The sequence below is a fragment of the Podarcis vaucheri genome (genome assembly GCF_965113315.1).
Source record: "Podarcis vaucheri genome assembly, chromosome: 9".
NCBI classification, from domain to species: domain Eukaryota; kingdom Metazoa; phylum Chordata; class Lepidosauria; order Squamata; family Lacertidae; genus Podarcis; species Podarcis vaucheri.
In genome coordinates this window covers 75,912,472-75,938,298 of record NC_138767.1, presented here as the reverse complement: position 1 = coordinate 75,938,298, position 25,827 = coordinate 75,912,472, and the positions used below count along the sequence as shown (strand labels likewise).

The 25,827-nt window shown below is 48.0% G+C and overlaps 1 protein-coding gene across 1 annotated transcript in view; it reads left to right on the top strand.

The window, feature by feature from the left end:
• Positions 1 to 25,827, top strand: part of STRA6 (signaling receptor and transporter of retinol STRA6) — a 58,479-nt gene that overhangs the window by 1,147 nt on the left and 31,505 nt on the right. The window contains exons 2-5 of the mRNA XM_082237394.1: positions 12,666 to 12,777; positions 22,523 to 22,601; positions 23,340 to 23,425; positions 25,021 to 25,160. Of these exons, the coding sequence (XP_082093520.1) occupies positions 12,677 to 12,777; positions 22,523 to 22,601; positions 23,340 to 23,425; positions 25,021 to 25,160 (406 nt within the window). The 5' untranslated portion in view covers positions 12,666 to 12,676. The remainder of the gene's footprint in view (positions 1 to 12,665; positions 12,778 to 22,522; positions 22,602 to 23,339; positions 23,426 to 25,020; positions 25,161 to 25,827) is intronic.

Genomic DNA, 25,827 nt, shown 5'->3' with positions numbered 1-25,827 from the left:
CTGATTTTAACATGGGCTTGTTTTCTTGTTTTAAAAAAGAATTGTTTATGATGCTTGTATTTCAGATTTGCTAACCAATACAAAGTGGATACAAATTATATTGTAATGTATTTTTTAAAATAAAACGAGCTCCTCAGTCACCGTGATTTCCTCCATTTCCCATTCATCCCAATGGAAGCTTCCACCCCCGCCCCAATGCAAAGGGGGCCTGATCTGAATCCGAACCTTGGCATGAGAGGTTGGGGGCTTTAACTCTTTGTTGCCCCTGTTGTAGTCCTGATCCATATTGGGCCCCTGCACTTGCTATTTGCAGCAGCTTCTATTGGAGCGAATGGGGAAAGGAGTACTTTATTATTATCAGTTAGATTTCTTCCCTTTCACCTGAAGGTCCCAGGGCTGTTTACAACCACAGAAAATCAACTGAGATAATTTACAGTCAAACAATAGTGTGAGTCTCAAGCATCAAAGGCAGGGCACATCACTGTTAGGTGATGTAAGAGCAAAAGGCTGAATGCTCCACATTTGCAATTTACTTTCAAAAAACCTATTCATGCATTTAGCAATTGTGTGGATGGTGTCTCATCTAATTCTATTCTAAATCTGTATTTTTATCGCTCTCGTGTTACTCTGCATTTACTCTGGGCCCTCTGGAGCCAGAGCTTTATTATTATTATTATTGTGTGTTCAGGGTTGAAGCACGGACAGGCTTCGCCAGTGGCCGTGGTTTTGTTAAGCAACCTTCTTGTCCAGGAAGGACTGAACTCCAAACTCTCTTCCTACTCTGGACAGGACTCCCACCAAGCAGAGATTAAACCTGAATCACTGTGGGAAGGCTGTGATTCTTGTTTGGTTGACCTCTCCTCTTGGTGGGGGCCCCCTGAAGATTAGTGAACCAGCCTTCATCACCCACCCTGTCCATTCCTTTGATGTACCCTAAGCATATTCCAGGCCTTCCCTCTGCACCCAGAGGTTAAACACTCTAAGCCTTGATGCAAAGCCTCCAACATGTCTCTGATGAAAATAAGGGCATCCTATTCCATAATAATGGGACGTGAGTGGCGCTGTGGGTTAAACCACAGAGCCTAGGACTTGCTGATCAGAAGGTTGGTGGTTCGAATCCCCACAATGGGGTGAGCTCCCATTGCTCGGTCCCTGCTCCTGCCAACCTAGCAGTTCGAAAGCACACCAAAGTGCAAGTAGATAAATAGGTACCGCTCTGGCAAGAAGGTAAATGGCATTTCCATGCGCTGCTCTGGTTCGCCAGAAGCGGCTTAGTCATGCTGGCCACATGACCCGGAAGCTGTATGCAGGCTCCCTCGACCAATAAAGCGAGATGAGCACCGCAACCCCAGAGTCGGCCACGACTGGACCTAATGGTCAGGGATCCCTTTACCCTTATTCCATACTAATACTAACAATAATACTACTAATATTACTACTAATAATATTTTTATTATTGAGGGGCTGGGAGCTGAGGGCACTGTCATACGGTGGTTTCGCTCCTTCCCCCGGGTCGTGTTCAGAAAGTGGGGGGGGGGATGAGTGTTCAGACCCCTGGGCTCTCACTTGTGGGGTGCCTCAGGGTTCTGTCCTCTCCCCCATGCTTTTCAACATTTACATGCAGCCGCTGGGAGAGATCATCAGGAGGTTTGGGCTGGGTGTTCATCAGTATGCAGATGATACCCAGCTCTACCTCTCTTTCAAATCAGAACCAGTGAAGGCGGTGAAGCTCCTGTGTGAGTGTCTGGAGGCGGTTGGAGGATGGATGGCGGCTAACAGATTGAGGTTGAATCCTGACAAGACAGAAGTACTGTTTTTGGGGAACAGGAGGCGGGCAGGTGTGGAGGATTCCCTGGTCCTGAATGGGGTAACTGTGCCTCTGAAGGACCAGGTGCGCAGTCTGGGAGTCATTTTGGACTCACAGCTGTCCATGGAGGCACAGGTCAAATCTGTGTCCAGGGCTGCTGTTTACCAGCTCCATCTGGTACGTAGGCTGAGACCCTATCTGCCCGCGGACTGCCTCACCAGAGTGGTGCATGCTCTGGTTATCCCCCGCTTGGACTACTGCAATGCGCTCTACGTGGGGCTACCTTTGAAGGTTACTCGGAAACTACAACTAATCCAGAATGCGGCAGCTAGACTGGTGACTGGGGGCGGCCACCGAGACCATATAACACTGGTCTTGAAAGACCTACATTGGCTCCCAGTACGTTTCCGAGCACAATTCAAAGTGTCGGTGCTGACCTTTAAAGCCCTAAACAGCCTCGGTCCAGTATACCTGAAGGAGCGTCTCCACCCCCATCGTTCTGCCCGGACGCTGAGGTCCAGCGCCGAGGGCCTTCTGGCGGTTCCCTCATTGCGAGAAGCCAAGTTACAGGGAACCAGGCAGAGGGCCTTCTCGGTAGTGGCGCCCTCCCTGTGGAACGCCCTTCCAGCAGATGTCAAAGCGATAAACAACTACCTGACATTCAGGAGACATCTTAACTTCAGGGAAGTTTTTAACGTGTGATATTTTAGTGTATTTTTGGTTTCTATGGAAGCCGCCCAGAGTGGCTGGGGAGGCCCAGCCAGATGGGCGGGGTATAAATAATAAATTTATTATTATTATTATTATTATTATTATTATTATTATTATTATTATTTACACCCCACCCATCTGGGGCTGGTTGCCCCAGCCACTCTGGGCAGCTTCCAAAATACACACACACACACATACACAAGAAAAACCATTTAGAAGACCTCTTTATACAGGGCTGCCTTCGGATAGGTGAAAATCCAATAGAGTGAAAATCCAGACAGAAAAGTTGTTGAGATTCTTTTGGGAAAGTTGTTGAGCTATTTTTAAGGGAAATCGCCAAAAACAACACTGCCGACATAGGTTGCCATACATGCGGATTTTCCTGGATGTCAGCGATTTACGCTCACACACTGTTTCCGACAGCCGATTGCCAGATATGTCCAGGAAATTCTGGACATATGGCAACACTGCTTCAGATGTCTTCTTACGGTTGTATAGTTACCTATCTGTATAGTTACCTATCCTTGGCTTGAGGGGCGCATAACCGAGGTCAGCTCACAGCCATTGATGAATTTTTGCTAAATAAACAGTGAGGGCTGCACTAATCTCTCTGACCACAACAACGAGATTATGCAGAGATGGTTGATTTGAATGGGCAGGTTATGGCAAGACTTTTCCTCTGCAATGTGGATGGCAAGCCGCAGTCCAACAGGTAAACCTTTTCCCAATATGACGATGCAGTTCTCTCTTTTTTTTCAAAAATTTTTTATTCATTTTATAACACAACTAAACAACACAAACAGAAAAACAAACAATACAAACAAATTATTGTCTTATTTTTTCTAAACATTGTTAGATGAGCTTCCCCGAGTCCCCCCATCTGATTTTCATTTTACCTCATCTTTAGCAGTTTACATCTATCATAATTTTTAACCATTTTTTTATCATGCTTACTTTTACCATAAAAATCTTCACATTTTATCACTTACAAATAATACTATTTTAAAATGCACTATCTTCCAAAATTTAAATATTAACATATTTTTTCAGATATTCTTTAAACTTCTTCCAATCTTCTTCCAGCGTCTCTTCTCTCTGGTCTCGGATTCTCCCAGTCAGTTTGGCAAGTTCCATATAGTCTATCATCTCCATCTGCCATAATAGGACGATGCAGTTCTGAGGGGGTGAGGAGGAATTGGGCCTTTTTGCTTGGCCGGCTATCCCTGTTCTCAGAGTGGCTGTGGGAAACCAGCCAGCAGGACCCAAATGCAAGAACCACTCCCCACCGGTGGAATTCAGACGCATTGCTGCCTCCCACTGCAAAGATAGAGCATGGCCATTGTGGATGGGAGTCATCCATAGCCCTCTTCTCCATTCATTTGTCCAATTGTCTTTTAAAGCCATCTAGGTTGGTGCCCATCACTGCCTAGTTCCATAGCTTAACTATGCACTGCTTGAAGAAGTGCTGTCTTTTGCTTCTACTACTTCTGGCCTGGGCCCCCTGAAATGTTGTTTGGCCTTTGGGCCTCTGCTCTGTCAGAATTTCAGGCTTCCTTCTTTCCCAGCTGAAATATACTCGGAGTCGAAAGTGGATTTCATGCTCTTTATTCAGCTCATAGTGGTGAGGAGGAATGGAAGTTCCCCCACAATATCTGTTTTATATACATTATTTACACAATGGGCTGTATGTGATTGGCTAATTCCGGGATTCTCCTGTAGGCCAATCAGGTTGTGGATTCACTTCCACCTGGAGCTGGATTAGGTGGCTCCTGCGGACCAATCATACTGCTGCATTGTTCTAGGACCAATCAGACTGCTGCATTCTGAATCCTATTGTTCTAGGACCAATCAGATTGCTGCATTTTGGATCCTATTTTTCTAGGACCAATCAGATTGCTGCATTTTGGATCCTATTTTTCTAGGACCAATCAGACTGCTGCATTTTGGATCCTATTCAACTCAGTACATAACACCAGTCCTACCTGGAGATGCCAGAGATTGAGCCTCCATCCATCTGTGCGTAAAGCATGAGCTCTGCCACCAACAGGGCCGGCCCACCCATGTGGCAAGGTGAGGCAACTGCCTCAGGCACCATAATTCACCAAGGCAGCAGATCCCCATGTTGATTCTTCTTTCCCCCCCTTGTTCCTGATGTAGATCTTCCCTCACCCCTTCTTCTCTGCCGGGGAAGCTGATGCCATGCTTCTCCACCCCCAGCCCCAGCTCCCGGGAGCAGTGAGATAAGGGACAAGGCCTTTTTGACATGAGGAAATAGCAGCAGATAATGGCCAAGGCTCCAATACCACAAGAACACAGAGATAGGGCCCTATTGCAACAACATGCTCTTAACAGGAAGATTCCCAGACTCAGACAGGCTGCAAAACTGCTGTTTGCAATATGATTCATTATTTAATCATTTTGATGGTGACACCCTCCTTTTACTGAGGTTGGGGGCAGCGTGATGACCTCCAGATGTAATTGGACTGCAACTGCAACATAATCCCTGACCATTGGCTGTCCTTGCCGGGCTGATGGGCGTTGGAACTGAACATCTGGAGAGCATCACACCAACTGCTCTTAATCTGGGTCAGGCGAGCAAGGTGTTAGGCTGGCAAGGCTTTGCAGCCCTGTTCAGTCATCCAATGGCTTTGGGAGCCACTGATTCAACTAGGCTTGTTCATCCTGCCCACCTTTCAGCTGTTCAGCAGGAGAAGATGCCAGGAAGACTCCACTGGTGGTGATGCTTTCATCTTCAAGCAATTCTTGATCAGTCTTCATGAACCCAGCAGGGCATAATGCTTGTTCGTTTGGGTCTCATATAAGCCACTGTTCTTTGCCCCCCACCCCATTTGTTAGACTCTTGAAAACATCTCAGTCACAGGGAAGAAAGCTGTTTAAATCAAGAGTTTGGTTTACCTGCGGCCCTCCAACCATTTGTCAGGAATGAGTTAGAATCACTCAGTGAAATACACTCAGAGTCGCAAAGTGATTTCATGCTCTTTATTCAGCTCATAGTGGTGAGGAGGAATGAATGAATGTCCCCTCACAGTATCTGCTTTATATACATTATTTACACAATGGGCTGCACATGACTGGCGAATTCCAGAATTCTACTGTAAGCCAATCAGGTTGTGGATTCACTTCTATCTGGAGCAGGATTGGGTGGTTCCTGCCAACCAATCATACTGCTGCATTGTTCTAGGACCAATCAGACTGCTGCATTTTGGATCCTATTGTTCTAGGACCAATCAGACTGCTGCATTTTGGATCCTATTGTTCTAGGACCAATCAGACTGCTGCAGTTTGGATCCTATTCAACTCAGTACATAACACTCAGCATCTGGAGGGCTGCAGGTTAGCTGCCTCTAGTTTAAGCATAGATGCAGAGCATCCTTTTATGTTAAATGGAGAAGTGATAGTTTGGAATATATTGGATTTTTGCAGTCTAGTTAAATGGTGGATGGGGCCTGTGAGTCATCTCTTCACTCTCTACCTGAACTTGCCTCATATGAGATCTGAGAAGGGCCATAGCTTGGTGGCAGAGAACAGAAGGTCCCAGAAGGTCCCAGACAGGAGAGACTGCTGTCTGAAACTGCATTTGGTGGGAAATATGGAGCCAGATGGACAAATGGTCTGACTGCTTTCAGGCAACTTCCCACATGGCTGTATTTTTTAGGCACTCCAGTCAGCCCGGACAATGCAGGGCCATCTATTTCCCACTTCAGGTCTAGTTTTCAGGCTACCGTGCGGATTTGTGGTGCTACCACAACACCACAACAGCTCAAAATGCTCAAACTTATGTGCAGCCAGTTGCAGATGAAAGCTAGAACTTCCTAGATTCTCAAACTGCTGCTGGGTACTCAGAACAAACATTTGGTTACAGTCAGTACTTATGGAGGGACGTGGGTGGCGCTGTGGGTTAAACCACAGAGCCTAGGGCTTGCCGATCAGAAGATTGGCGTTTCGAATCCTCATGGCGGGGTGAGCTCCCGTTGCTCGGTCCCTGCTCCTGCCAACCTAGCAGTTTGAAAGCACGTCAAAGTACAAGTAGATAAATAGGTACCACTCTGGCAGGAAGGTAAACGGCATTTCCGTGCGCTGCTCTGGTTCGCCAGAAGCGGCTTAGTCATGCTGGCCACATGACCCGGAAGCTGTACGCCGGCTCCCTCGGCCAATAAAGCGAGATGAGCGCCGCAACCCCAGAGTCAACCACGACTGGACCTAATGGTCAGGGGTCCCTTTACCTTTTTACTTATGGAAGTATAATATATCTGATTGAACGCATCTGTTAATTTCTGGCCCTCCCTTGGAATTGCTGGCACATAGCCGTGGTGAGTCTGAGACCCTGTCTTCACTGAGATGTAAAAGCTGTTTCTGGGGCCCCCCAACTCAGATGGCAAACAGGTACCAGCAGGATGCTTCCATCTGAAGAAGAAAATAAAAATCCATGCATGAATTGGATTCTTCTTTCTGCCTCTCTTTAATTTGCCGGCAGCAAATTTTTTCCTCAGGTTGTTTCCCTGGAGAGAGGGGGAAAGAGAGAGTGGGGTGAGGGTAAAGGATAGAGAATTTGGGCACAGAAGAGTGTGGCTTGATCTGTATTAAGTAAGTCTGCAAAGCACCATGTAGCCAGACCAGGAGAACAAAGCTGTCCTGTGTGTACACAAAGCCCCAGGTCCACCTTTCAGTTGCAACAGGTGCTACTGGAACTGAATAGCCATGCATCTTGCCTTAATAATCCCTCGCACGTTTGCAGCTGCCTTTAGCTCTTCCAAAGCGGGTCAGTTTGCCTTCTGAGACACTTTGCCAAATCCCCCCGTCCGCATCCTGGAATGGGAACTAGTTGGTATGTAGGCAGGGGAGAACAAGACTCAGCTTTCCTTGGGGTGGAGTGCAGAAGTAGTCCCACCTACCTTGCAGGGTTATTGTAGGATAAAGTAGAGGGGGGGCATTAAGTGATTGTGAGCTCTTTGTATATCTGAAGGAGCGTCTCCACCCCCATCGTTCTACCCGGACACTGAGGTCCAGCACCGAGGGCCTTCTGGCAGTTCCCTCACTGTGAGAAGCCAAGTTACAGGGAACCAGGCAGAGGGACTTCTCGGTAGTGGCGCCCGCCCTGTGGAACACCCTCCCACCAGATGTCAAAGAGAACAACAACTACCAGGCTTTTAGAAGACATCTGAAGGCAGCCCTGTTTCGGGAAGCTTTTAATGTTTGCTGTATTATAGTATTTTAATATTCTTTTGGAAGCCGCCCAGAGTGGCTGGGGAAGCCCAGCCAGATGGGCGGGGTATAAATAAATTATTATTATTATTATTATTATTATTATTATTATTATTATTATTATTATTATTTGCAGGAAGGAGGAGTGTGTGAGAGTTTTCTTTTGTTTTTAAAGGGTGAGGTGTTGATTCTTGAGCTGCATCCTGGTCCTTCGTACATTTCTGTAGATATGTTGATTTTGTATACCTACCAACCTACCTACGTACCTACCCTGGAACTTACTGCAATGGCTGTTATCATTTGAACGCCAACAAAATACTCTTTGGGGGTTACTTAATTCATATGAAATACTCCTGGAAAACTTTTCTGCTAGAGAAGGGTAGCTACTTTAAACACGCTGCCTTAAAAAAGAGGAGGGAGATTGGCATAGAATTTGCATCTGCTTTGATGTATAAATGCAGCTTCAGAATTAAGTAGATTTAAATACAAGCCCTCTTGCCCCAGGGAGCGAGACGGGGAGCTGCCTGTCTGCCCAGACTGCCTTCCAGGGGCAAACTGCAGTTGGGCCTCTCCAAGGCCCTTGCTTTATTTTCTTATGGATCTGTATCACTGAATTGGGCGTGAATCAGACAGCCCTTCAGTTAGAGGAAGCCTTCAAACGGACTAGGATGGTCCTCTGTAAATCAGGACATGTGGCCACCCCAAAACGGATCAAACAGTTATTGGCAACTACTAGCCACAATGGTAAAGGGACGTGGGTGGCGCTGTGGGTTAAACCACAGAGCCTAGGACTTGCCGATCTGAAGGTTGGCGGTTCGAATCCCCGCAATGGGGTGAGCTCCCGTTTCTCAGTCCCTGCTCCTGCCAACCTGGCAGTTTGACAGCACATCAAAGTGCAAGTAGATAAATAGGTACCACTCTGGTGGGAAGGTAAACGGTGTTTCCGTGGGCTGCTCTGGTTCGCCAGAAGTGGCTTAGTCACCCTGGCCACATGACCCGGAAGCTGTACGCCGGCTCCCTCGGCCAGTAAAACGAGTTGAGCGCCGCAACCCCAGAATCGGCCACAACTGGACCTAATGGTCAGGGGTCCCTTTACCTTTACCTAGCCACAATGGCTATGCTGTCTCCATAGCTGAATGTCACAGTGTGTTTTCTGGAAACCACAGAAGGGAGGAGGACCCTTGTGATCGGATCCTGTTTGAGCACTGGACCAGATGGGCCGGTGGCCTGATCCAGCAGGTTCCTCTTACGTTCTCAGATCTAGGAAATGTGGCCAGTTTGTCAATGAAACATCTTGTTATATGGCACCCCTTCCTCACAAATCTTTGCGTGGTGCAAAAGTCCAGGGGTATCAGTCTTCCCAGGGACTGTGTTTACTTTAGGACAATAAGACACAGACGTCTGTGGCATCTTTATGATCTATGGTTCATTTAGACATATATGCAGCTTGAGTCTGGATGGAGAGAGTGTGGAGCGTTCACATCCCAAGAGGGTCCTGTTTCTTCCCATTGCTGCAGCCCCAGATTCCAAGAGACCCCCAATATCACGTGTGCTCTGCCCGCCTCCCGCCCACGCTTGCAAAATGGACCCTGTTTCTGTTTGCTTAGATTCACTTGCCAGTCTTACTCAGAACAAACCCTTTGAAGTGAATGGAGCCGACTAACTTAGGTTCATTAATTTCGGTGGGTCTACTCTGAGTCAGACATGTTTTAACAATGGCAGCCACCATCCAGGCTGACTTTCAAGCCCAGATTCCTGACTCAGCTGAGCTACCTTCTTGTTGCAACTCCTGCGCCAAGTTCAGTTGAATTGAATTAACTCCCGCTAAAAGAAATCAAAAAGCTGTTCTTGAGTCAGATCTCTTATCGTTTTTATTAAAAGCCACATGCAATATGCTCTCATTGCATTCTCTGCTCCTCCATCCCCTCCCACCCCTAAAACACTTCCCAATTCACTGTTGTGCTATTCATTTTGGCGAAAGGCAAAATGCTCTCTGGGGAGTGATGGATAGTGGGAAATGAAGAATACGCAGGGGCTTTATTGCAGCCATCAATCTCTTCCCTCGCAGTCCCGATCAAAGCCTTTGCTTTCCCAGGCAGAGGTTAGGCAGAGGAGCAAAGGGATCGAGTTTCGGGCAAACGCAGGGCGGAGTGTGGACTCCATGCTGTGAGAGCAAGCAAGAATTTGGCTCTCGCAAGGCGGCCACTGTGAGATGCCCCATTCATGCTTGGCATGGTCTGCGGGGAGACAAGGGGACCGTACAGATGGGAATGTGGTGGCTTGGATCCCTCTGGTCCAAAGGGTGAAGGTGTAGACCAGGCAACCCCTAACCTGTGGCCTTCCAGATGTTTTGGCCTACAACTCCCATGATCCCTGGCTAACAGGACCAGTGGTCAGGGATGATGGGAATTGTAGTCCAAAACATCTGGAGGGCCAAAGGTTGGGGATGCCTGGTGTAGATTCTGGCTCTGAATGTGCCACCAATAGCCTGTGTGACTCCCCCCTAAGAAATTCTGAAATCCTTACTTGTACATCTCCTCTGATTTTGGTGATCCAAATTCATAGAATCATAGAATTGTAGAAGGGATCCCAAAGGTCATCCAGTCTAACCCCCTGCAGTGCAGGAATCCCAGTTAAAACATCCATGGCAGATGGCCACCCAATCTCTGCTTACAATCCTCTAAGGAAGGAGAGTCCATCACCTCCTGAGGGAGGCCATTCCATTGTCAAACAGCTCTCATTCTCAGAAAGTTCTTCCTGGTGTTCTGGACTAGTTAGTGGCTAGTAGCCCTCACAAGCTACACAGTTAAACTATGGAACTTGCTCCCCCTGTGTGATGGCCTGGGACTCGGGCTCAGACTTGGAACCGGAGGACTCTCAGTCCATACCGGATCCTCTGCCTCAGGTGGCATCGGAACCGTGTCTGGGGCCTGATCCTGAAGAGCCCCGGTCTGCACAGGTTCCCCTGCAACAAGCACCAGCTGGGCCGAGTCAGGGGCCTGAGCCTGCCCTGGCTCCAGATGCGAGGATTACCTCGTTGTCACGTGCAGCTGCTCCACTACCAGTTGGGTCAGGAGAGGCTGAGGTGGCTCCTGGGTCTAGTAAGATCTGAGAGAAGGAGAGACCTGAGTCCTTGCAGGAGGAGTGCTCGCCTTTGGGCGAGGCAGGGAGGTGAGTCACCGGGGGATCAGGACTGGCCGTTACCCTGTCAGAGATGAAAGGCTGCTGGAACTTGCCCCAGGTTGCGGGAGCAACACTGCTGCTCCCCGCCTGTTACCCTGTGCCTGACCTAGCCTGGTTTCCTGCCCTGGCCCTGTTAGACTGACTTCTCGTGGAATCCTTGGATTCGGGACCAGACCTGGACCGCGTTGCTCGGGTTAACCCCCGGGCCCAGCACACCCTAGAAGCAGTGATGGCCACCGACTTGAATGGCTTTAGATGAGGCTGAGACAAATTCATGGAGGAGAGGGCTCTCGATGGATACCAGTTGCTGTAGACCACGAAAGGGCTGCTCTTCTGCTCAAATCTTGCTTGCTGGTTTCCATTTGGTCACCTAGTTGGCCACTGTGAGACCAGGATTTTGGACTAGATGGGCCACTGGCCTGATCCAGCAGGCCAGTCCTTGTGTTCTGATGACTGAGGACCAGTGCTCTAATTGCAGAAGAAACCCATGCCCTTCTTTTGGAACTGGCCTCCTTGTTGTTGTTTAGTCATGTCCGACTCTTCGTGACCCCATGGACCACAGCATGCCAGGCACTCCTGTCTTCCACTGCCTCCCGCAGTTTGGTCAAACTCATGCTGGTAGCTTCGAGGACACTGTCCAACCATCTCGTCCTCTGTCGTCCCCTTCTCCTTGTGCCCTCCATCTTTCCCAACATCAGGGTCTTTCCCAGGGAATCTTCTCTTCTCATGAGGTGGCCAAAGTATGGAGCCTCAGCTTCAGGACCTGTCCTTTCAGTGAGCACTCAGGGCTGATTTCCTTCAGCATGGAGAGGTTTGATCTTCTTGCAGTCCATGGGACTCTCAAGAGTCTCCCCCAGCACCATAATTCAAAAGCATCAATTCTTCGGCGATCAGCCTTCTTTATGGTCCAGCTCTCACTTCCATACATCACTACTGGGAAAACCATAGCTTTAACTATACAGAACTTTGCCTCCTTAGCTACTGTTTTTTAGAAATGGAGAGTGTGGTTTGGCTGAAATTGGGAGGAGTTGGGACATGGAACCCAGGAAGTGCCCTGTGTATCAGGCCCATGGCCCACTTAGTCCAGTATCCTGTTCTCATGGTTGCCAACTAGATGCCCCCCAGGGGAAGCCCACCACCAGGATCTGAACCCAAGAGCCCTCTTCCATGAGAATGTAAGAAGAGCCAATTTGCTGAATCCTCTTTTAAAGCCATCTTTAATCATTTTTGCTTCAGCCCCCTCCTCTGCCCTGCTCCCGAGATTCACGTAAACCTCTGTTAAGTAAAGAAAACAATTGGTTTGGTTCATTCTGGGTCTGGCGTTCTCCGCAGTGGAGGGTGGGTGGGCAGGAACCCAATTCAACCTGCCCTTGGATCCTTTTAATCTCCTTGTCTCATGTCACGACCCAGACTCTCCCAAGCGAGGTTTTTATGGCCACGCTCTCTATTCTCCTTTGTTTTCATCAGCTGTTGAAACAGGAGTCACTTGGAGCCAAGTTCTGCAGAGTCAAGCGGGAGGGAGAAAGAGGCAGAAGGAGTGAAAGGAAAGAAAGAGTTGAGTCCGATGTGTTGAGTCTCACAGCTGCCAGAGTTGGGCGCAATGGGGGTTTAAACTCAGCAAGTTGACCTGAATCAGCTGCGGGACAGATGCTTAATAAGAAGGGTAAAATCTATAGCTAAGGAAGAAAATCTCACGCAACCCCCCCCCTCCGTTATTCTTTGCATTTATCCTGCCGGACAGAAGCAAACAGGATGTCTTCCCAAGGGCTGGTGACCGACGACCTTTCCATGGATGGCAACTTTGCTTATGACGATAACTGGTATATATATGACCAAAAAGGGGACCAGGATGAGTGAGTATTGCTAATTCATTTGTTTCCCAAGTATGATGTGTGTGTTGCTGAGTGGGGAATGCAATTCCGTGGGGGGAATCCCAGGTCTGAAATGAATGTGCTCCGAAAACTTCCCCTTCCTTTCAAATTTCAGTTTCCTATCTGCTCAGGATACACCAGCATTTACTGAATGTTTGGTGCCTTTATGTCCAGCATTGTACTTTATTTGACCACTACATCTCATAGCTGGTTTGGGAGGGTGTTTTGAGAGTGTTTTCTTGGGGGGACCTGCAATGGCATATGACTACATTTGATTGCCTGACATGCAAAGGTATGTAGTATCTGAGAGATAACATGCAATGGAAGTTAGTACCTTACCTTCATATTCAATGCCTGCCGAAACCATGAGTAGGTGCCAACAGATCTAAAGTACTCAAATTTTCACTGGGGGGAGGGGGAGAATACATTTTGGTGATGTAGCAGCATATTTGCTTTAGGTAGGTCTAAGCCATAATCTGTCTTTCACCACCACCTTGCCACACTCCTTGGCAAAGCTGTTCTTAAAAGTCCCTATGCCAGCATTTTCTGTAATCTATTAATCCTCCTGTAGCCCCATTTATATTACTACTTTATCATGGTCTCCTCCTGGGGCAGAAATCATATAATCGTATGTCATGTCATATCATATCATATCATATCATCATATCCATATTCTGTATTGCTATTAATGTGTTTTTGGAAGTAGCCTTTTCAGTTCAGCCCCAAAGCAAATTGTATTTTGAGAACTTTCACTCCTCAAATCGAAGGCATTTTGTTGGGGGGGGGGTTGCATTTCATACAACTGCCCCCCCTCCGGAATACAGCTTTTTCATTTATTTGTGGCAGCTGTGGCCAGTGATCCATGCAATCTGGTGCTGACGGTGGTTCTGCTCCTTAATGGAGCTCAGGACTGTTCCCTCGCCATCCAGAGTGAGGGCGGGAATCATTCTTTTCTGATCCTGCCCTCACTCGGATATGGTTTTGTGAATGTTTCCTGCATGGCTGCAGTGTCACTTCATTAGCCTAAATACCCACCAAACAGCCTATGAACAAAGTGGTAACATTGGGGGGGGGGAACCCCCTACAATTAGACATCACTTTTTATGGATAGATGTGAACTGTAGATTCTATCGGCTTGTATCAGTCTAAAGATTAGCAAATACGGCTTCATATTTGTTTCAATATTCCCATTTCATTTTCATTTATTTTAAAAGCTTATTTTTATTTTTCTTCTGCTGTGGGAGCAACAAAGTCCTCTCTTTCTTTCTTTCTTTCTTTCTTTTACTGGATTTTTGAAATGATAGGCAAAACAAAAGTTTAATATCACTCTCACAATTAATTTGGTACCAATAAGAATGCTAAGTCTATGCGATGTTATATAGAGTTTTCCAACAACAAAAAGGGGAAATAAAATAAAGACCCACAACTACACCACAGGGTCCTTTGTGGGTGCATTTTGTTGACCCCAAAATAGCCCTTTAATGTGGCCGCCAAAGGAAATGGTCTCCAGTAGGACTCCCATTTGTTCCTCTGAGCATTTGTTTTGAACCAAATGGGCTCCATTCAGTTTCGTTTTCCACTCGTTCCAAAATGAATGAAAACATAACAAGAGCCCGGCTGGATCAGGCCAGTAGCCCACCTAGTGCAAGGGGCTCAAGGTGACTTACACAGTTCTCCTCCTCCCCGTTTTATATCCTTACAACAACCCTGTGCAGTACACTAGGCTAAGAGTGGCCCAATGTTTGCATTTGAACCCTGCTCTCTGCCAGTCCCAAGTCCAAGACTCTTAACTGCTGCACCTAACTGGCTCTTCAGTTGGGCTGCTTGTTTTTCTTTGGGGTTTACTCATTGGTTTGAAACCTTCTGTCAAAGTCAACTGTGATTTTTGATATGAAGATTTAATAAATTCAAATAATGCTGTTTTTTTGTTTAAAAACACAACATGGCATCCTGTTAAGGCTCTCATTTTCTTTAATTATTTTGTTTGTCTCATAATAGTTGATTGCCTTTCAAAGCCGTTTATGGGGCAATTTACATGTTTGCTTTTGTTTAGTTTTGTTTGTAAAATCCACCCTGAATGGGGGGAACCACACAACCTCTAAAACTAATAAACACATTTAAAAAATAATAATCATAAAACAACAGGAACATAGCAACAGGATGAAATAGTGCTGACTTTTCTACAAAATGAAAAACAAGGTGAAGTAACACTTCATGGAGAAAGCATTTATGGGAATCATAGAATTGTAGAGCTGGAAGAGACCCTGAGGGATATCTAGTCCAACCTTATGCAATGCTGGAATCACAGCTAACCCCAATTTACTCCAAAGCCACAGTGGAAAAAGCCCTGCTTCCTGGAGGATGACAATAATAATAGTTATTATTATTTCTTGTTCTTCCCATGAACTGGATCTGAATGGGTCTGAAGTTGGCATCTTGCTGGATCCAAGTGCGACTCCCCAGGGTGGCAAACAACTGAATTGCACATGGCAGCTTCTCCTCCCACCCAAGCTGGCCTCTTCGTCCTCCAGGACAGGAAGACGTGTAGGAGAGCTTCCTGTTCCAGTTGAGCCTTGCTTGAGCAACCAGGTCTCCCTGAGTTCCTGTGTGTTCCTATATCCTTAATTCCTGACTTCCCTCCTCGATCCTGACTCCTGGTTTATCCTTTTCAGTTCTGGCCGCTGGCTGGACTGGATTCACAGAACAGCTGTGCAACCACAAGTAAAGGTAAAGGGACCCCTGACCATTAGGTCCAGTCACAGATGCCTCTGGGGTTGTGGCGCTCATCTCGCTTTATTGGCTGAGGGAGCTGGTGTACAGCTTCCAGGTCATGTGGCCAGCATGACTAAGCCGCTTCTGGCAAACCAGAGCAGCGCACAGAAATGCCGCTTACCTTCCCGCCGGAGCGGTACCTGTTTATCTACTTGCACTTTGATGTGCTTTCAAACTGCTAGGTTGGCAGGAGCAGGGACCGAGCAACGGGAGCTCACCCCATTGTGGGGATTCGAACCGCCAACCTTCTGATCGGCAAGTCCTAGGCTCTGTGGTCTAACCCACAGCGCCACCCGCGTCCCGTGCAGCCACTACAGGCGGGCTAAACAGGTTGCAGAATCTTTTACTGGCTTGGATTCAAGAACTAGACCAGAATCACAGCTGAGCCTGAACCAAAAACCGTAGCTTGAAACAGGCGTCAGGAATCACCAGATGTGCAAATGTAGAATGGACTGGCTTAACAGCAGTCCATGTGAAATGGATCTAGGGGTCTTGGTAGACCACAAGCTTAAAGTGAGTCAACTGTGATGCAGCAGCAAAAAGGCCAGTGCCATTCTAGGCTGCATCCACAGAAGTCTAGTGTCCAGATCAAGAGAAAGCGTAGTGCCACTCTATTCTGCCATGGTCAGACCACACCTGGGGTCTTGTGTCCACTTCTGGGCACCCCAGTGTAAGAAGGCTATTGCCAAGCAGGAACATGCGCAGAGGCAGGTGACTGAGATGATAGAGTCTGGAATCCAAGACCTTTTGAGGATCCATTAAGGGAACTGGGGGGACCCGGGTGGCGCTGTGGGTTAAACCACAGAGCCTAGAACTTGCCGATTAGAAGGTTGGTGGTTCAAATTCCCACAACGGGGTGAGCTCCCGTTGCTCGGTCCCTGCTCCTGCCAACCTAGCAGTTCGAAAGCACGAAGTGCAAGTAGATAAATAGGTACTGCTCTGGCGGAAAGGTAAATGGCGTTTCCATGTGCTGCTCTGGCTTACCAGAAGCGGCTTAGTCATGCTGGCCACATGACTGACAAGCTGTACACCGGCTCCCTCGGCCAATAAAGCGAGATGAGCGCCACAACCCCAGAGTTGGTCATGACTGTACCTAATGGTCAGGGGTCCCTTTACCCTTTAAGGGAACTGGGGCTGTTTCGCCTGGAGCAAAGAAGGCTGAGATGTCGCCTGAGAGCCATCTTCAAATATCTAAAGGACTGTCACATGTAAGATGGAGCAAGCTTCCCTTCTGCTGCTCCAGAGGGGAAGACCCAAAGCAACAGATTCAAATGACAAGGATGGAGATTCTGGCAAAATATCAGGAAGAACATGCTGGCAGCAAGAGCTGTTCAGCAGGGAAGGAGAATCCCTTGGGAGGTTGTGGACTCCCTTTCCTTGGAGGTTTTTAAGCAGAGGTGGGATAGACCTCTGTCAAAGGGGCTTTAGCTGTGATTCCTGCATTGAAGGGGGTTAGCCTTTGGGATCCCTTCCAACGCTACAATTCTATGTTCCTAAAATGAGGTGCCGAGTGATTCAGCTGGGCCTTGCTAAACAGCATGACCAGAAGTGGGCACAAAGCTCCTCTTTGCATTCAGATCCCAGGAAGACTTGGATTTCTGCTTCATTCCTCGGCCGTAACTTGATCCCTGTTTGGGTTTGGGTGAAACCAGAAGCACTGAAAAGTCACAACAAAGAGCCAAATTGTCCCTTTCTCTAGGTCAGCATCCTGCTGCTCCTCTCTCCAGAATGTTTGTTCTTGTTAGACTTTACCAGGGAGGGTAAAAGGTAAAGGGACCCCTGATCATTAGGTCCAGTCACGGACGACTCTGGGGTTGTGGCGCTCATCTCACTTTACTGGCTGAGGGAGTCGGCGTACAGCATGACTAAGCTGCTTCTGGCGAACCAGAGCAGCACATGGAAACGTCATTTACCTTCCTGCCGGAGCGTGCTTTCGAACTGCTAGGTGGGCAGGAGCAGGGGCCAAGCAACAGGAGCTCACCCTGTCGTGGTGATTCGAACCATCGGCCTTCTGATCGGCAAGCCCTAGACTTGCAAAAAAAAAAAAAAAAGGGAGACCCAGTCTTGCCCTGCTCTTTAAATCCGACCAGTAGCACTGCCACCGTGGTATCTGCAAAATGTTACAGAAACAGTGGCGTGAAATATTTCTTTGTTTGCTGGCTTACTATTACACTTATATCCCATGTTTTTCTCCAATGAGCTCAATGTGGCATACATGGTTGCCCCCCATCACCACCTATGTGTCCTCATTTAATCCCCACAACAATCCTTCAGGGTAGGTTAGGCTGAGAGGCTAAGACTGCCCCCAAGTGAGTTTCCTAGCTGAGTAGGGGATTGAACCCTGGTTTCCCAGGTCCTATCCCTCAATTATCCCCACCTTATCCCTATGAAGGATGTGGGTGGTGCTGTGGGTTAAACCACAGAGCCTAGGACTTGCCGATCAGAAGGTCAGCGGTTCGAATCCCCGCGGCGGGGTGAGCTCCCGTTGCTCGGTCCCTGCTCCTGCCAACCTGGCAGTTCGAAAGCACGTCAAAGTGCAAGTAGATAAATAGGTACTGCTCTGGCGGGAAGGTAAATGGCATTTCCATGCGCTGCTCTGGTTCGCCAGAAGCGGCTTAGTCATGCTGGCCACATGACCTGGAAGCTGTACGCCGGCTCCCTCAGCCAGTAAAGCGAGATGAGCGCCACAACTCCAGAGTCAGCCACGACTGGACCTAATGGTCAGGGGTCCCTTTACCTTTACCTATCCTTTTTGGTAGGTCAGCCTGAGAGTGAGTGTCTGGCCCAAGTGACCAAGTGGGGATCCCTGGTCCTAGACTGACACTCTTGCCAATGCACCACAGAGGGCAAGGCAGTGTAGTTCAGCCGGGTTCCCAGTGCTCTGTGTGGCTGGCAGTTACCCAGGGGTGAGGCCAGGGAACAGGGTGCAGCAGCAAGACTTTTGGGTCGGCTCACCCCCCACCCTCTTGGAAAGAGGCAGCTACGCAGAGCTTTGGAAAACCCAGAAAGAAACACTATCTGACCTGTGCCACCCCAACAGCCACAACTGTGGTATCTTGGAAAAGCGACCATTCTAAAGAGGTGAGTTTCTTGCTGTGGGCCACAATCCTGGCAAAATGCAACCTTGCCCGCGGCAACAACAAGTGGCCAGCAAGGTCCATGGTTTCAGATAGGTTGGTTTCTTCCAAGCCAATTTCCCAGTTCTTGGCCTCTTCCCAGGGTGGGGACTGGGGAGCCTCGGATCCAGGGGGGCCAAATAAGAACATAGGAAGAGCCTGTGGGGTCAGAGCAGTGGCCCATCTAGTCCAGCTTCCTGTTCTCACAGCGGCCAGCCAGATCATAGAATCGTAGAATGATAGAGTTGGGAGGCACCCCAAGGGTCATCTAGACCCACCCCTGCAATGCAGGAAACCAGCAAGGAGGACAAGAGTCTCCTATCCTGTGGCTTCCAGCAACTGGCATTGAGAAGCACTGTGGAGGCTGAGCAGAGCCACCATGTGACCCTCAAGGCCTCTCTAGAGCAGGGGCCAGCAACCTTTATCAGCCATGGGCAGATCCACTGTCCCTCAGATCATGTGGTGGGCTGGACTATATTTTGAAAAACGGCCTTGGCCCAGTACACCGGAAGGAGCGTCTCCACCCCCATCGTCCAGCCAGGACACTGAGGTCCAGCTCTGAGGGCCTTCTGGCGGTTCCCTCGCTGCAAGAAGTTAAGTTACAGGGAACCAGGCAGAGGGCCTTCTCGGTGGTGGCACCCACCCTGTGGAACGCCCTCCCACCAGATGTCAAAGAGAACAACAACTACCAGACTTTTAGAAGACATCTGAAGGCAGCCCTGTTTAGGGAAGCTTTTAATGTTTAATAGGTTATTGTATTTTAATATTCTGTTGGAAGCCACCCAGAGTGGCTGGGGAGGCCCAGCCAGATGGGCGGGGTATAAATAATAAATAAATAAATGAAAATGAACGAATTCCTATGCCGCCCCACAAATAACCCAGAGATGCATTTTAAATAAAAGCACACATTCTGCTCATGTAAAAACACGCTGATTCCTGGACCATCCGCAGGCCAGATTGAGAAGGCAATTGGGCTGCATCCGGCCCCTGGGCCATAGGTTGCCTACCCCTGCTCTAGAGGGTCCCTGGGACGCCCCAGGCCCTTGAGAGTGTGGAAAGAGCCCTTGAACTCTGATGCTGCCTCTTGCTTGCCTGCGAGGAGGAACTGGAGGGGTGGAGGGGGCAGAGACTTCTGCCTGTGGCACAACAAGGTCATACACCCACGGTAAGGGCCACTTCCATTCCTCTGACCACGTTTGCGTGTGTCCACCACCCCGCTCTGTAGCTTCTGGAAGGTTGCCCATGACAAGTTGTGGGCCCTTGAGATGAAAGGGCTTCCTCATCTCTGCCTTCTTCTAAGGCCTCCCAATTCCTAGAGTGCAGGGCCAGCCCAAGACATTTTGGCACCTGAGGGGACCCATAAAAGGCAATCCTCCTCCCCCATGGGAAAGAAGGGGTGAGTGAAGATCTACACCAGGAACAAGGGGGAGATTGTAGTTTGACATGGGGATCTGCTGCCTCTGTGGATTCTGCCGCCTGAGGCGGTGACCTCACCTTGCCTCATGGGTGGTCCGGCCCTGCCAGAGCACCCTATGAAGAGAGGCTGACTGTTAAACCCCTCTGGGAACTGTAGTTTTGTGAGAGGAACAGGGCTCTTTTTTTAAGATATTTATTAAAAGTTTTTAAGATATAACAAGAAAAAAGAAAAATAAACATACAAAATAAAAAACAGTTAAAAACACACATTAATTTTCAATAACATAACTTCCATACACTTATTTCCTCGAACCTCCCCATACCTCCCTTCTTTGTATTCCAGTTCGATTTGTTAGTTCAGCAAATCCTTACCATTAAACTTTTACCCATTTGTGAAACCTCTTTTTTTCTTAAAGCATTACAGCTGGAAACCCCTTATATCTCTTAAAGCATTACAGCTGGAAACCCCTTAGTTTCTATCCAACATCCTTCTAACATTCATTAATTTTACAATGTTTCTGTAAGTAGTCTTTGAATTTCTTCCAGTCTTCTTTCACTGACTCTTCTCCCTGGTCTCGGATTCTGCCAGACATTTCTGCCAATTCCATGTAGTCAATCACCTTCATCTGCCATTCTTCCAGAGTGGGTAGATCTTGTGTCTTCCAATACTTTGCAATAAATATTCTTGCTGCGAGAGGAACAGGGCTCTCAGCACCCACAACAAACTGCAGCTCCCAGCATTCTTTGGGGGCAGCCATGACAGTCTAAAGTGGTGTCCTAGCACTTTCAATGCAGGGCATGAGCCTGGCCTAAATGGGCTCCACCTGCCATTGGCCCTGATGCCCCCCAAGGGGCTCCAGCTCATAGCTGTCAACTTTTCCCTTTTCTTGCAAGGAATCCTATTTGGAATAAGGGAATTTCCCTTAAAAAGGGGGAAAGTTGACAGCTATGCTCCAGCTGCCCTGATGCTCCTTTGCTTATTGTTTGCAAATAGCTGCTTGGCTCCATCTCCTGATTCCATCCAGCCTTTTCTATGTATGACAAGGGGGTAGGTGCCAGGGTCAGCTTCTCCACGCTTTTCAGCCCCCGCTGCTTAGCAAAGTCCCCTCCCTCCCTCCCTCCAGTAATGTCCCTTGGGACCCACCTGAACTAATTCCTTATCCGCCATGGTGCATTTCCCAGCTCTTCAAATAAATTTCCACGGTTCTCCATCTCCCTTAGTTGAACCGTGTTATGCATATTTAGCGCCTTTAATCTCTTGCTCACAAAACCAGTTCTTTTAACACCCCTTCGGTTAATTTGGTTGCTCCTTTTTTAAAAAAATCCTTTTAATTTTAATATATATTGCCTCCCATTAACATAAGATATGTAAGCTCTGCCCTCAAACCCCTATTTTCCAAGGAACCAGAAAATGGCTTTGCATGCATGACATAGATTTATCTCCCTGCTTGGTTAATATAGTGGCACACATATACCAGAGGTTTCCTAGAATAAGTATTTTACCCCCTGAGGGTGGAATCCTTGTGCAAAATCCTCCTTTTAGCTGGGCACAACTTATTGGATTTCGTTTTACACGTTTGCGTGTTCAGACCCAGAAACCTCCCCCCTAAATAAATTCACACTTGACTCAAATTTTTGGTTTGGTTTTTGGCAGAATTTAGGCCACAACTTTATTGATTACAGCAAGTGACTGGCTGTGCAGGCTCTGGTTTGACTAGCTCCCTGCCATACAGGTAGCGCTGACCCAGGGCACCAGCATAGGTCAGCCAAGGGTGAACACCTGGATAAGCAGAAAGCCGGGAAAGGGGTAACTCCGCCACCCAAATGTCCCCTGGACTCAGGCATGGGCACAACCCCCTCTTAGGGGTTGACCAAACCATCAAGTCCCTGGATTCCTTTAATGGAATACCCTTCACATCGGGATGGTGAGAGCATTCTCCCATCCCTATCACCTGAACCAGAGCCTATCCACAACCTTACAAGTTGTGACGATTTGCTACGCAGCAGGTGAAACCCAAATGGCAACAGCCAATCAGCCAAGTGGGGAAAATTCCTGCCATCCTCCTGTCCCAATGACAGACCACGGCATAGCAAGGTCAAGCGCAAAATGCCCTAAAAGTAGGGAGAGGTGGGCGGGTGTTCCGAATGCATGCGCCGAAAGAGGAAGCTCTGGGTCACGTGCATGGGCATAAATAGGTCTCTCGAACCGTTTGGACTGTGTCCCATTGGCCAGATTGCACCCAGCTTCGAGGGACCTACCAGTTGGGTGTTGTGGCTGACCAATTGTACCCACCCACAACCCAGGGTGTTGCTTGTCCAGGTCTCACCACAATACATGCCCTCTTTAAGGGAGTTCCATAGTCTAACTGTGCACCGCTTGAAGTGAATGTTATTTTAAACATTTGCATTTCTCTTTCATATAGCATGACTCCTGAAGTTATCCCAGACTGCCATCCCACCATCCCTTATGACCTCTACCACGCCTGCATGGCTCCAGTATCAGTAAGTATTTCCCAAGTTGTCTCCTGCTAATGGAGCTCACAGACACTTTTTCAAGAAGATGAAGTCATACTGGAGACATCACTGTGAGCAGAGAAGAGGAGAGGTGTTGCTAACTTGCCTGCAAAGTTTAATTTCATTTGCAAGTGACATTTGTGAAACTAAACTGAAATGTTATGTCAACTATTTTCTATAGCATTGGTGTATCATGTTTCTCGTTTATGTAAAAGGTCTTCCATTGTTATTATTTCATAGAGCTGAAGCATAATGGTGGATACTTATTGATCTATTCAAAAATATTTCTAAACTGCTTAATATTTTTTTTAAAAAAAATGTTAGGGGTATATGGCAGTACGAAACATAACAAGACACTAAAATCATCTAATGAAGCAGAGCTTTAAAAGTACCATACCCAACTACCAAAGCCAATCCAAACGGTTTGTCTCTGCAAAGTGAGTAACTGAAGTTGCTTCATGTACAATGGAGAGAAGGGCTTTCCAGAGTGTAGGAGAAACAGCGGAAAATGTCTGTTTTCAAGTCAGCACTCTAATGTATTTCGTAGTCAAGTAAAAGTGAAAAGAAATCAACATCTCAGGGCCGTCTCATGAGGGCCCTGCTATAAACCCATAAGCTCTTGGCTCCTGGAGCTGCCACATTTTATATTTATCAAGATGGGATGGAGCTGTGCAAACAACAGTCTTTGTTGCTCTCATTGAATCCACACCACTTCCTCTCTTGCAGCTGGCTGTCTTGCTGATTCTCTCTCTGCTGGTGAAGCGGAAGAAACTCTATAAAAATTGTTGGGATGGAGCCCCTGGACTGCTAAGGTACCCTCCACAGCCCAGATGCTGTCTCTGAGCTAAGATTGACATTGTCATTCGTCAGGTTGTGAGTTCTTAAGGTGGCAAATCGGACAGCGTGTGATTGTGGTAGGACCATCAAAGGCAGAGGCAGGTCTAAGGGGTCCTTCCCATTGCCTGGCATGTGTGTAGGCTGCACGAGCTTTGCCCTACATAGTTCTTTGCTGCCCCCCATGTAGTAGAAGGTGAACAATTTATGCAAAAATAAGCAGATTTATGTGGGTCGGGCTAATGAGCACAGTGCAATGTATGCAGGTTGTGGAAGGCTTGCTTATACATTTCTATGCCACTTTTCCTCCAAGGAGCTCAATACGGCACATATGAAATGCCCCCCCCCCCGTTTAATCTGATAACAACCACCCTGTGATGTAGATCAGGCTCAGGGGCAGTGACTGGCCCCCAGAGTCACACCCAGGGAGCTTCATGGCTGGGTGGGGGATTTGAACCCAGGTCTCTCCCAGGTCCTAGTCCTCACTTAATCTCCACAACAACTCTGTGTTGTAGGTCCTGCTGAGAGGCAGGAACTGGCCCCCCAGGTCACACCCATTGAGTTTCATGCTGGAGTAGAGATTTGAACCCTGGTCTCTCCCAGGTCTTAGTCCAACGTTCTAGCCACTACGCAACTAGTAAAATGGATGTGTGTACACCCGGGCTACTTCGAGCAGAGGGCCACATTCTCTTGTGGACAGCCTTCCAGGGGCCACATACTAGAGAAGCAAGAGGTATTGCCAGGGGGAGAGCAGGCTCTGTGAGGGATGTGGCAACAGGGACCATGGCATGGTCACACTTCCCAGGATTGCAGTGTTGCACCTCTCTGTGTCCTTTGGTAGGAGGGGCAGCCCACAGCTCAGCGGTAGAGTATCTGTCTTGCATGCAAAAGGTCCCTGTCTCAACTGCGGTCATCTCCGGAAAAGGGTCAGGTCACAGGTGAGACGTAAGGGCCCTTCATTGCTCTAGACGCTGGACAGTCACTGCCAGTTAGAGCAGGAAATACTGCAAAAGCTGGGTCAATCGCTTAAGCGGCTATTGGGCAGTTTCCTAGGCCACCTGAGTTCAGCCATTCACACCTGCATATGGCAAGTGAGAAAAGCTCAAGTGTATTTGGCTTCTCCTACCTAGGTGCAATTTTTGGAAACAACCAAAGTCATTTGTGCAGATTCTTGTCCGTGCACAGCATGAATGAATCATAGAATCATAGAATCGGAAGAGACCATAAGGGCCATCGAGTCCAACCCCCTGCCAAGCAGGAAACACCATCAGAGCACTCCTGACATATGGTTGTCAAGCCTCTGCTTAAAGACCTCCAAAGAAGGAGACTCCACCACACTCCTTGGCAGCAAATTCCACTGTCAAACAGCTCTTGTCGAACAGCATTGAGCACACCCCATCGCTGCAAAAGCTGAATACTGAAATGGTGTGGGTGCACTTCAGTCTCCACTCTGGGCCTGCGGTGTGTCTGCAAGTCTGCAGAGTTTGTGCGGAGGGCAGCCCTTCTGCAGAGATGTTCCGCTGGTGCAAATGGGTCCTTTTTTTAATCATTTTCATCTTTGTTCCTCCTTAAGCCCTGTGCATTTCCTGGAAGAGGAAGGTCACAAGGGGCTGTCTGTGGCAGTTTTTGGCATCCTCTTCTCCTCCTTATGCATCCTGGTTCTGGATAGCGACCCTCTGCCCTTCATCTCCGGCTCCTCGACCCAGAATCGAGGTAACACTGAGAGTTGTTATTATTATTATTTATATCCTCCTTTTCACTAGACCAGGACTCAAGGCAGCTTACATAAATCAAAACAGCCCAGATAAAATGTTGTTGTTGTTGTTGTTTAGTCGTTTAGTCATGTCCGACTCTTCGTGACCCCCTGTACCAGGGCACGCCAGGCACTCCTGTCTTCCACTGCCTCCCACAGTTTGGTCAAACTCATGTTGGTCGCTTCGAGAAGACTGTCCAACCATCTCGTCCTCTGTCGTCCCCTTCTCCTTGTGCCCTCCATCTTTCCCAACATCAGGGTCTTTTCCAGAGAGTCTTCTCTTCTCATGAGGTGGCCAAAGTATTGGAGTCTCAGCGTCAGGATCTGTCCTTCCAGTGAGCACTCAGGGCTGATTTCCTTCAGAATGGATACGTTTGATCTTCTTGCAGTCCATGGGACTCTCAAGAGTCTCCTCCAGCACCATAATTCAAAAGCATCAATTCTTTGGCGATCAGCCTTCTTTATGGTCCAGCTCTCACTTCCATACATCACTACTGGCCAGATAAAATACAGAAAGCTAAAAACTTACACAAGAGAATCGTTTAAAAGTAGTTAAACTCTGATAGAATTAAAGTGATATAAAGCCAAATCTATTAAAAAACAGATAATAAAATTGGCACAGCGCTA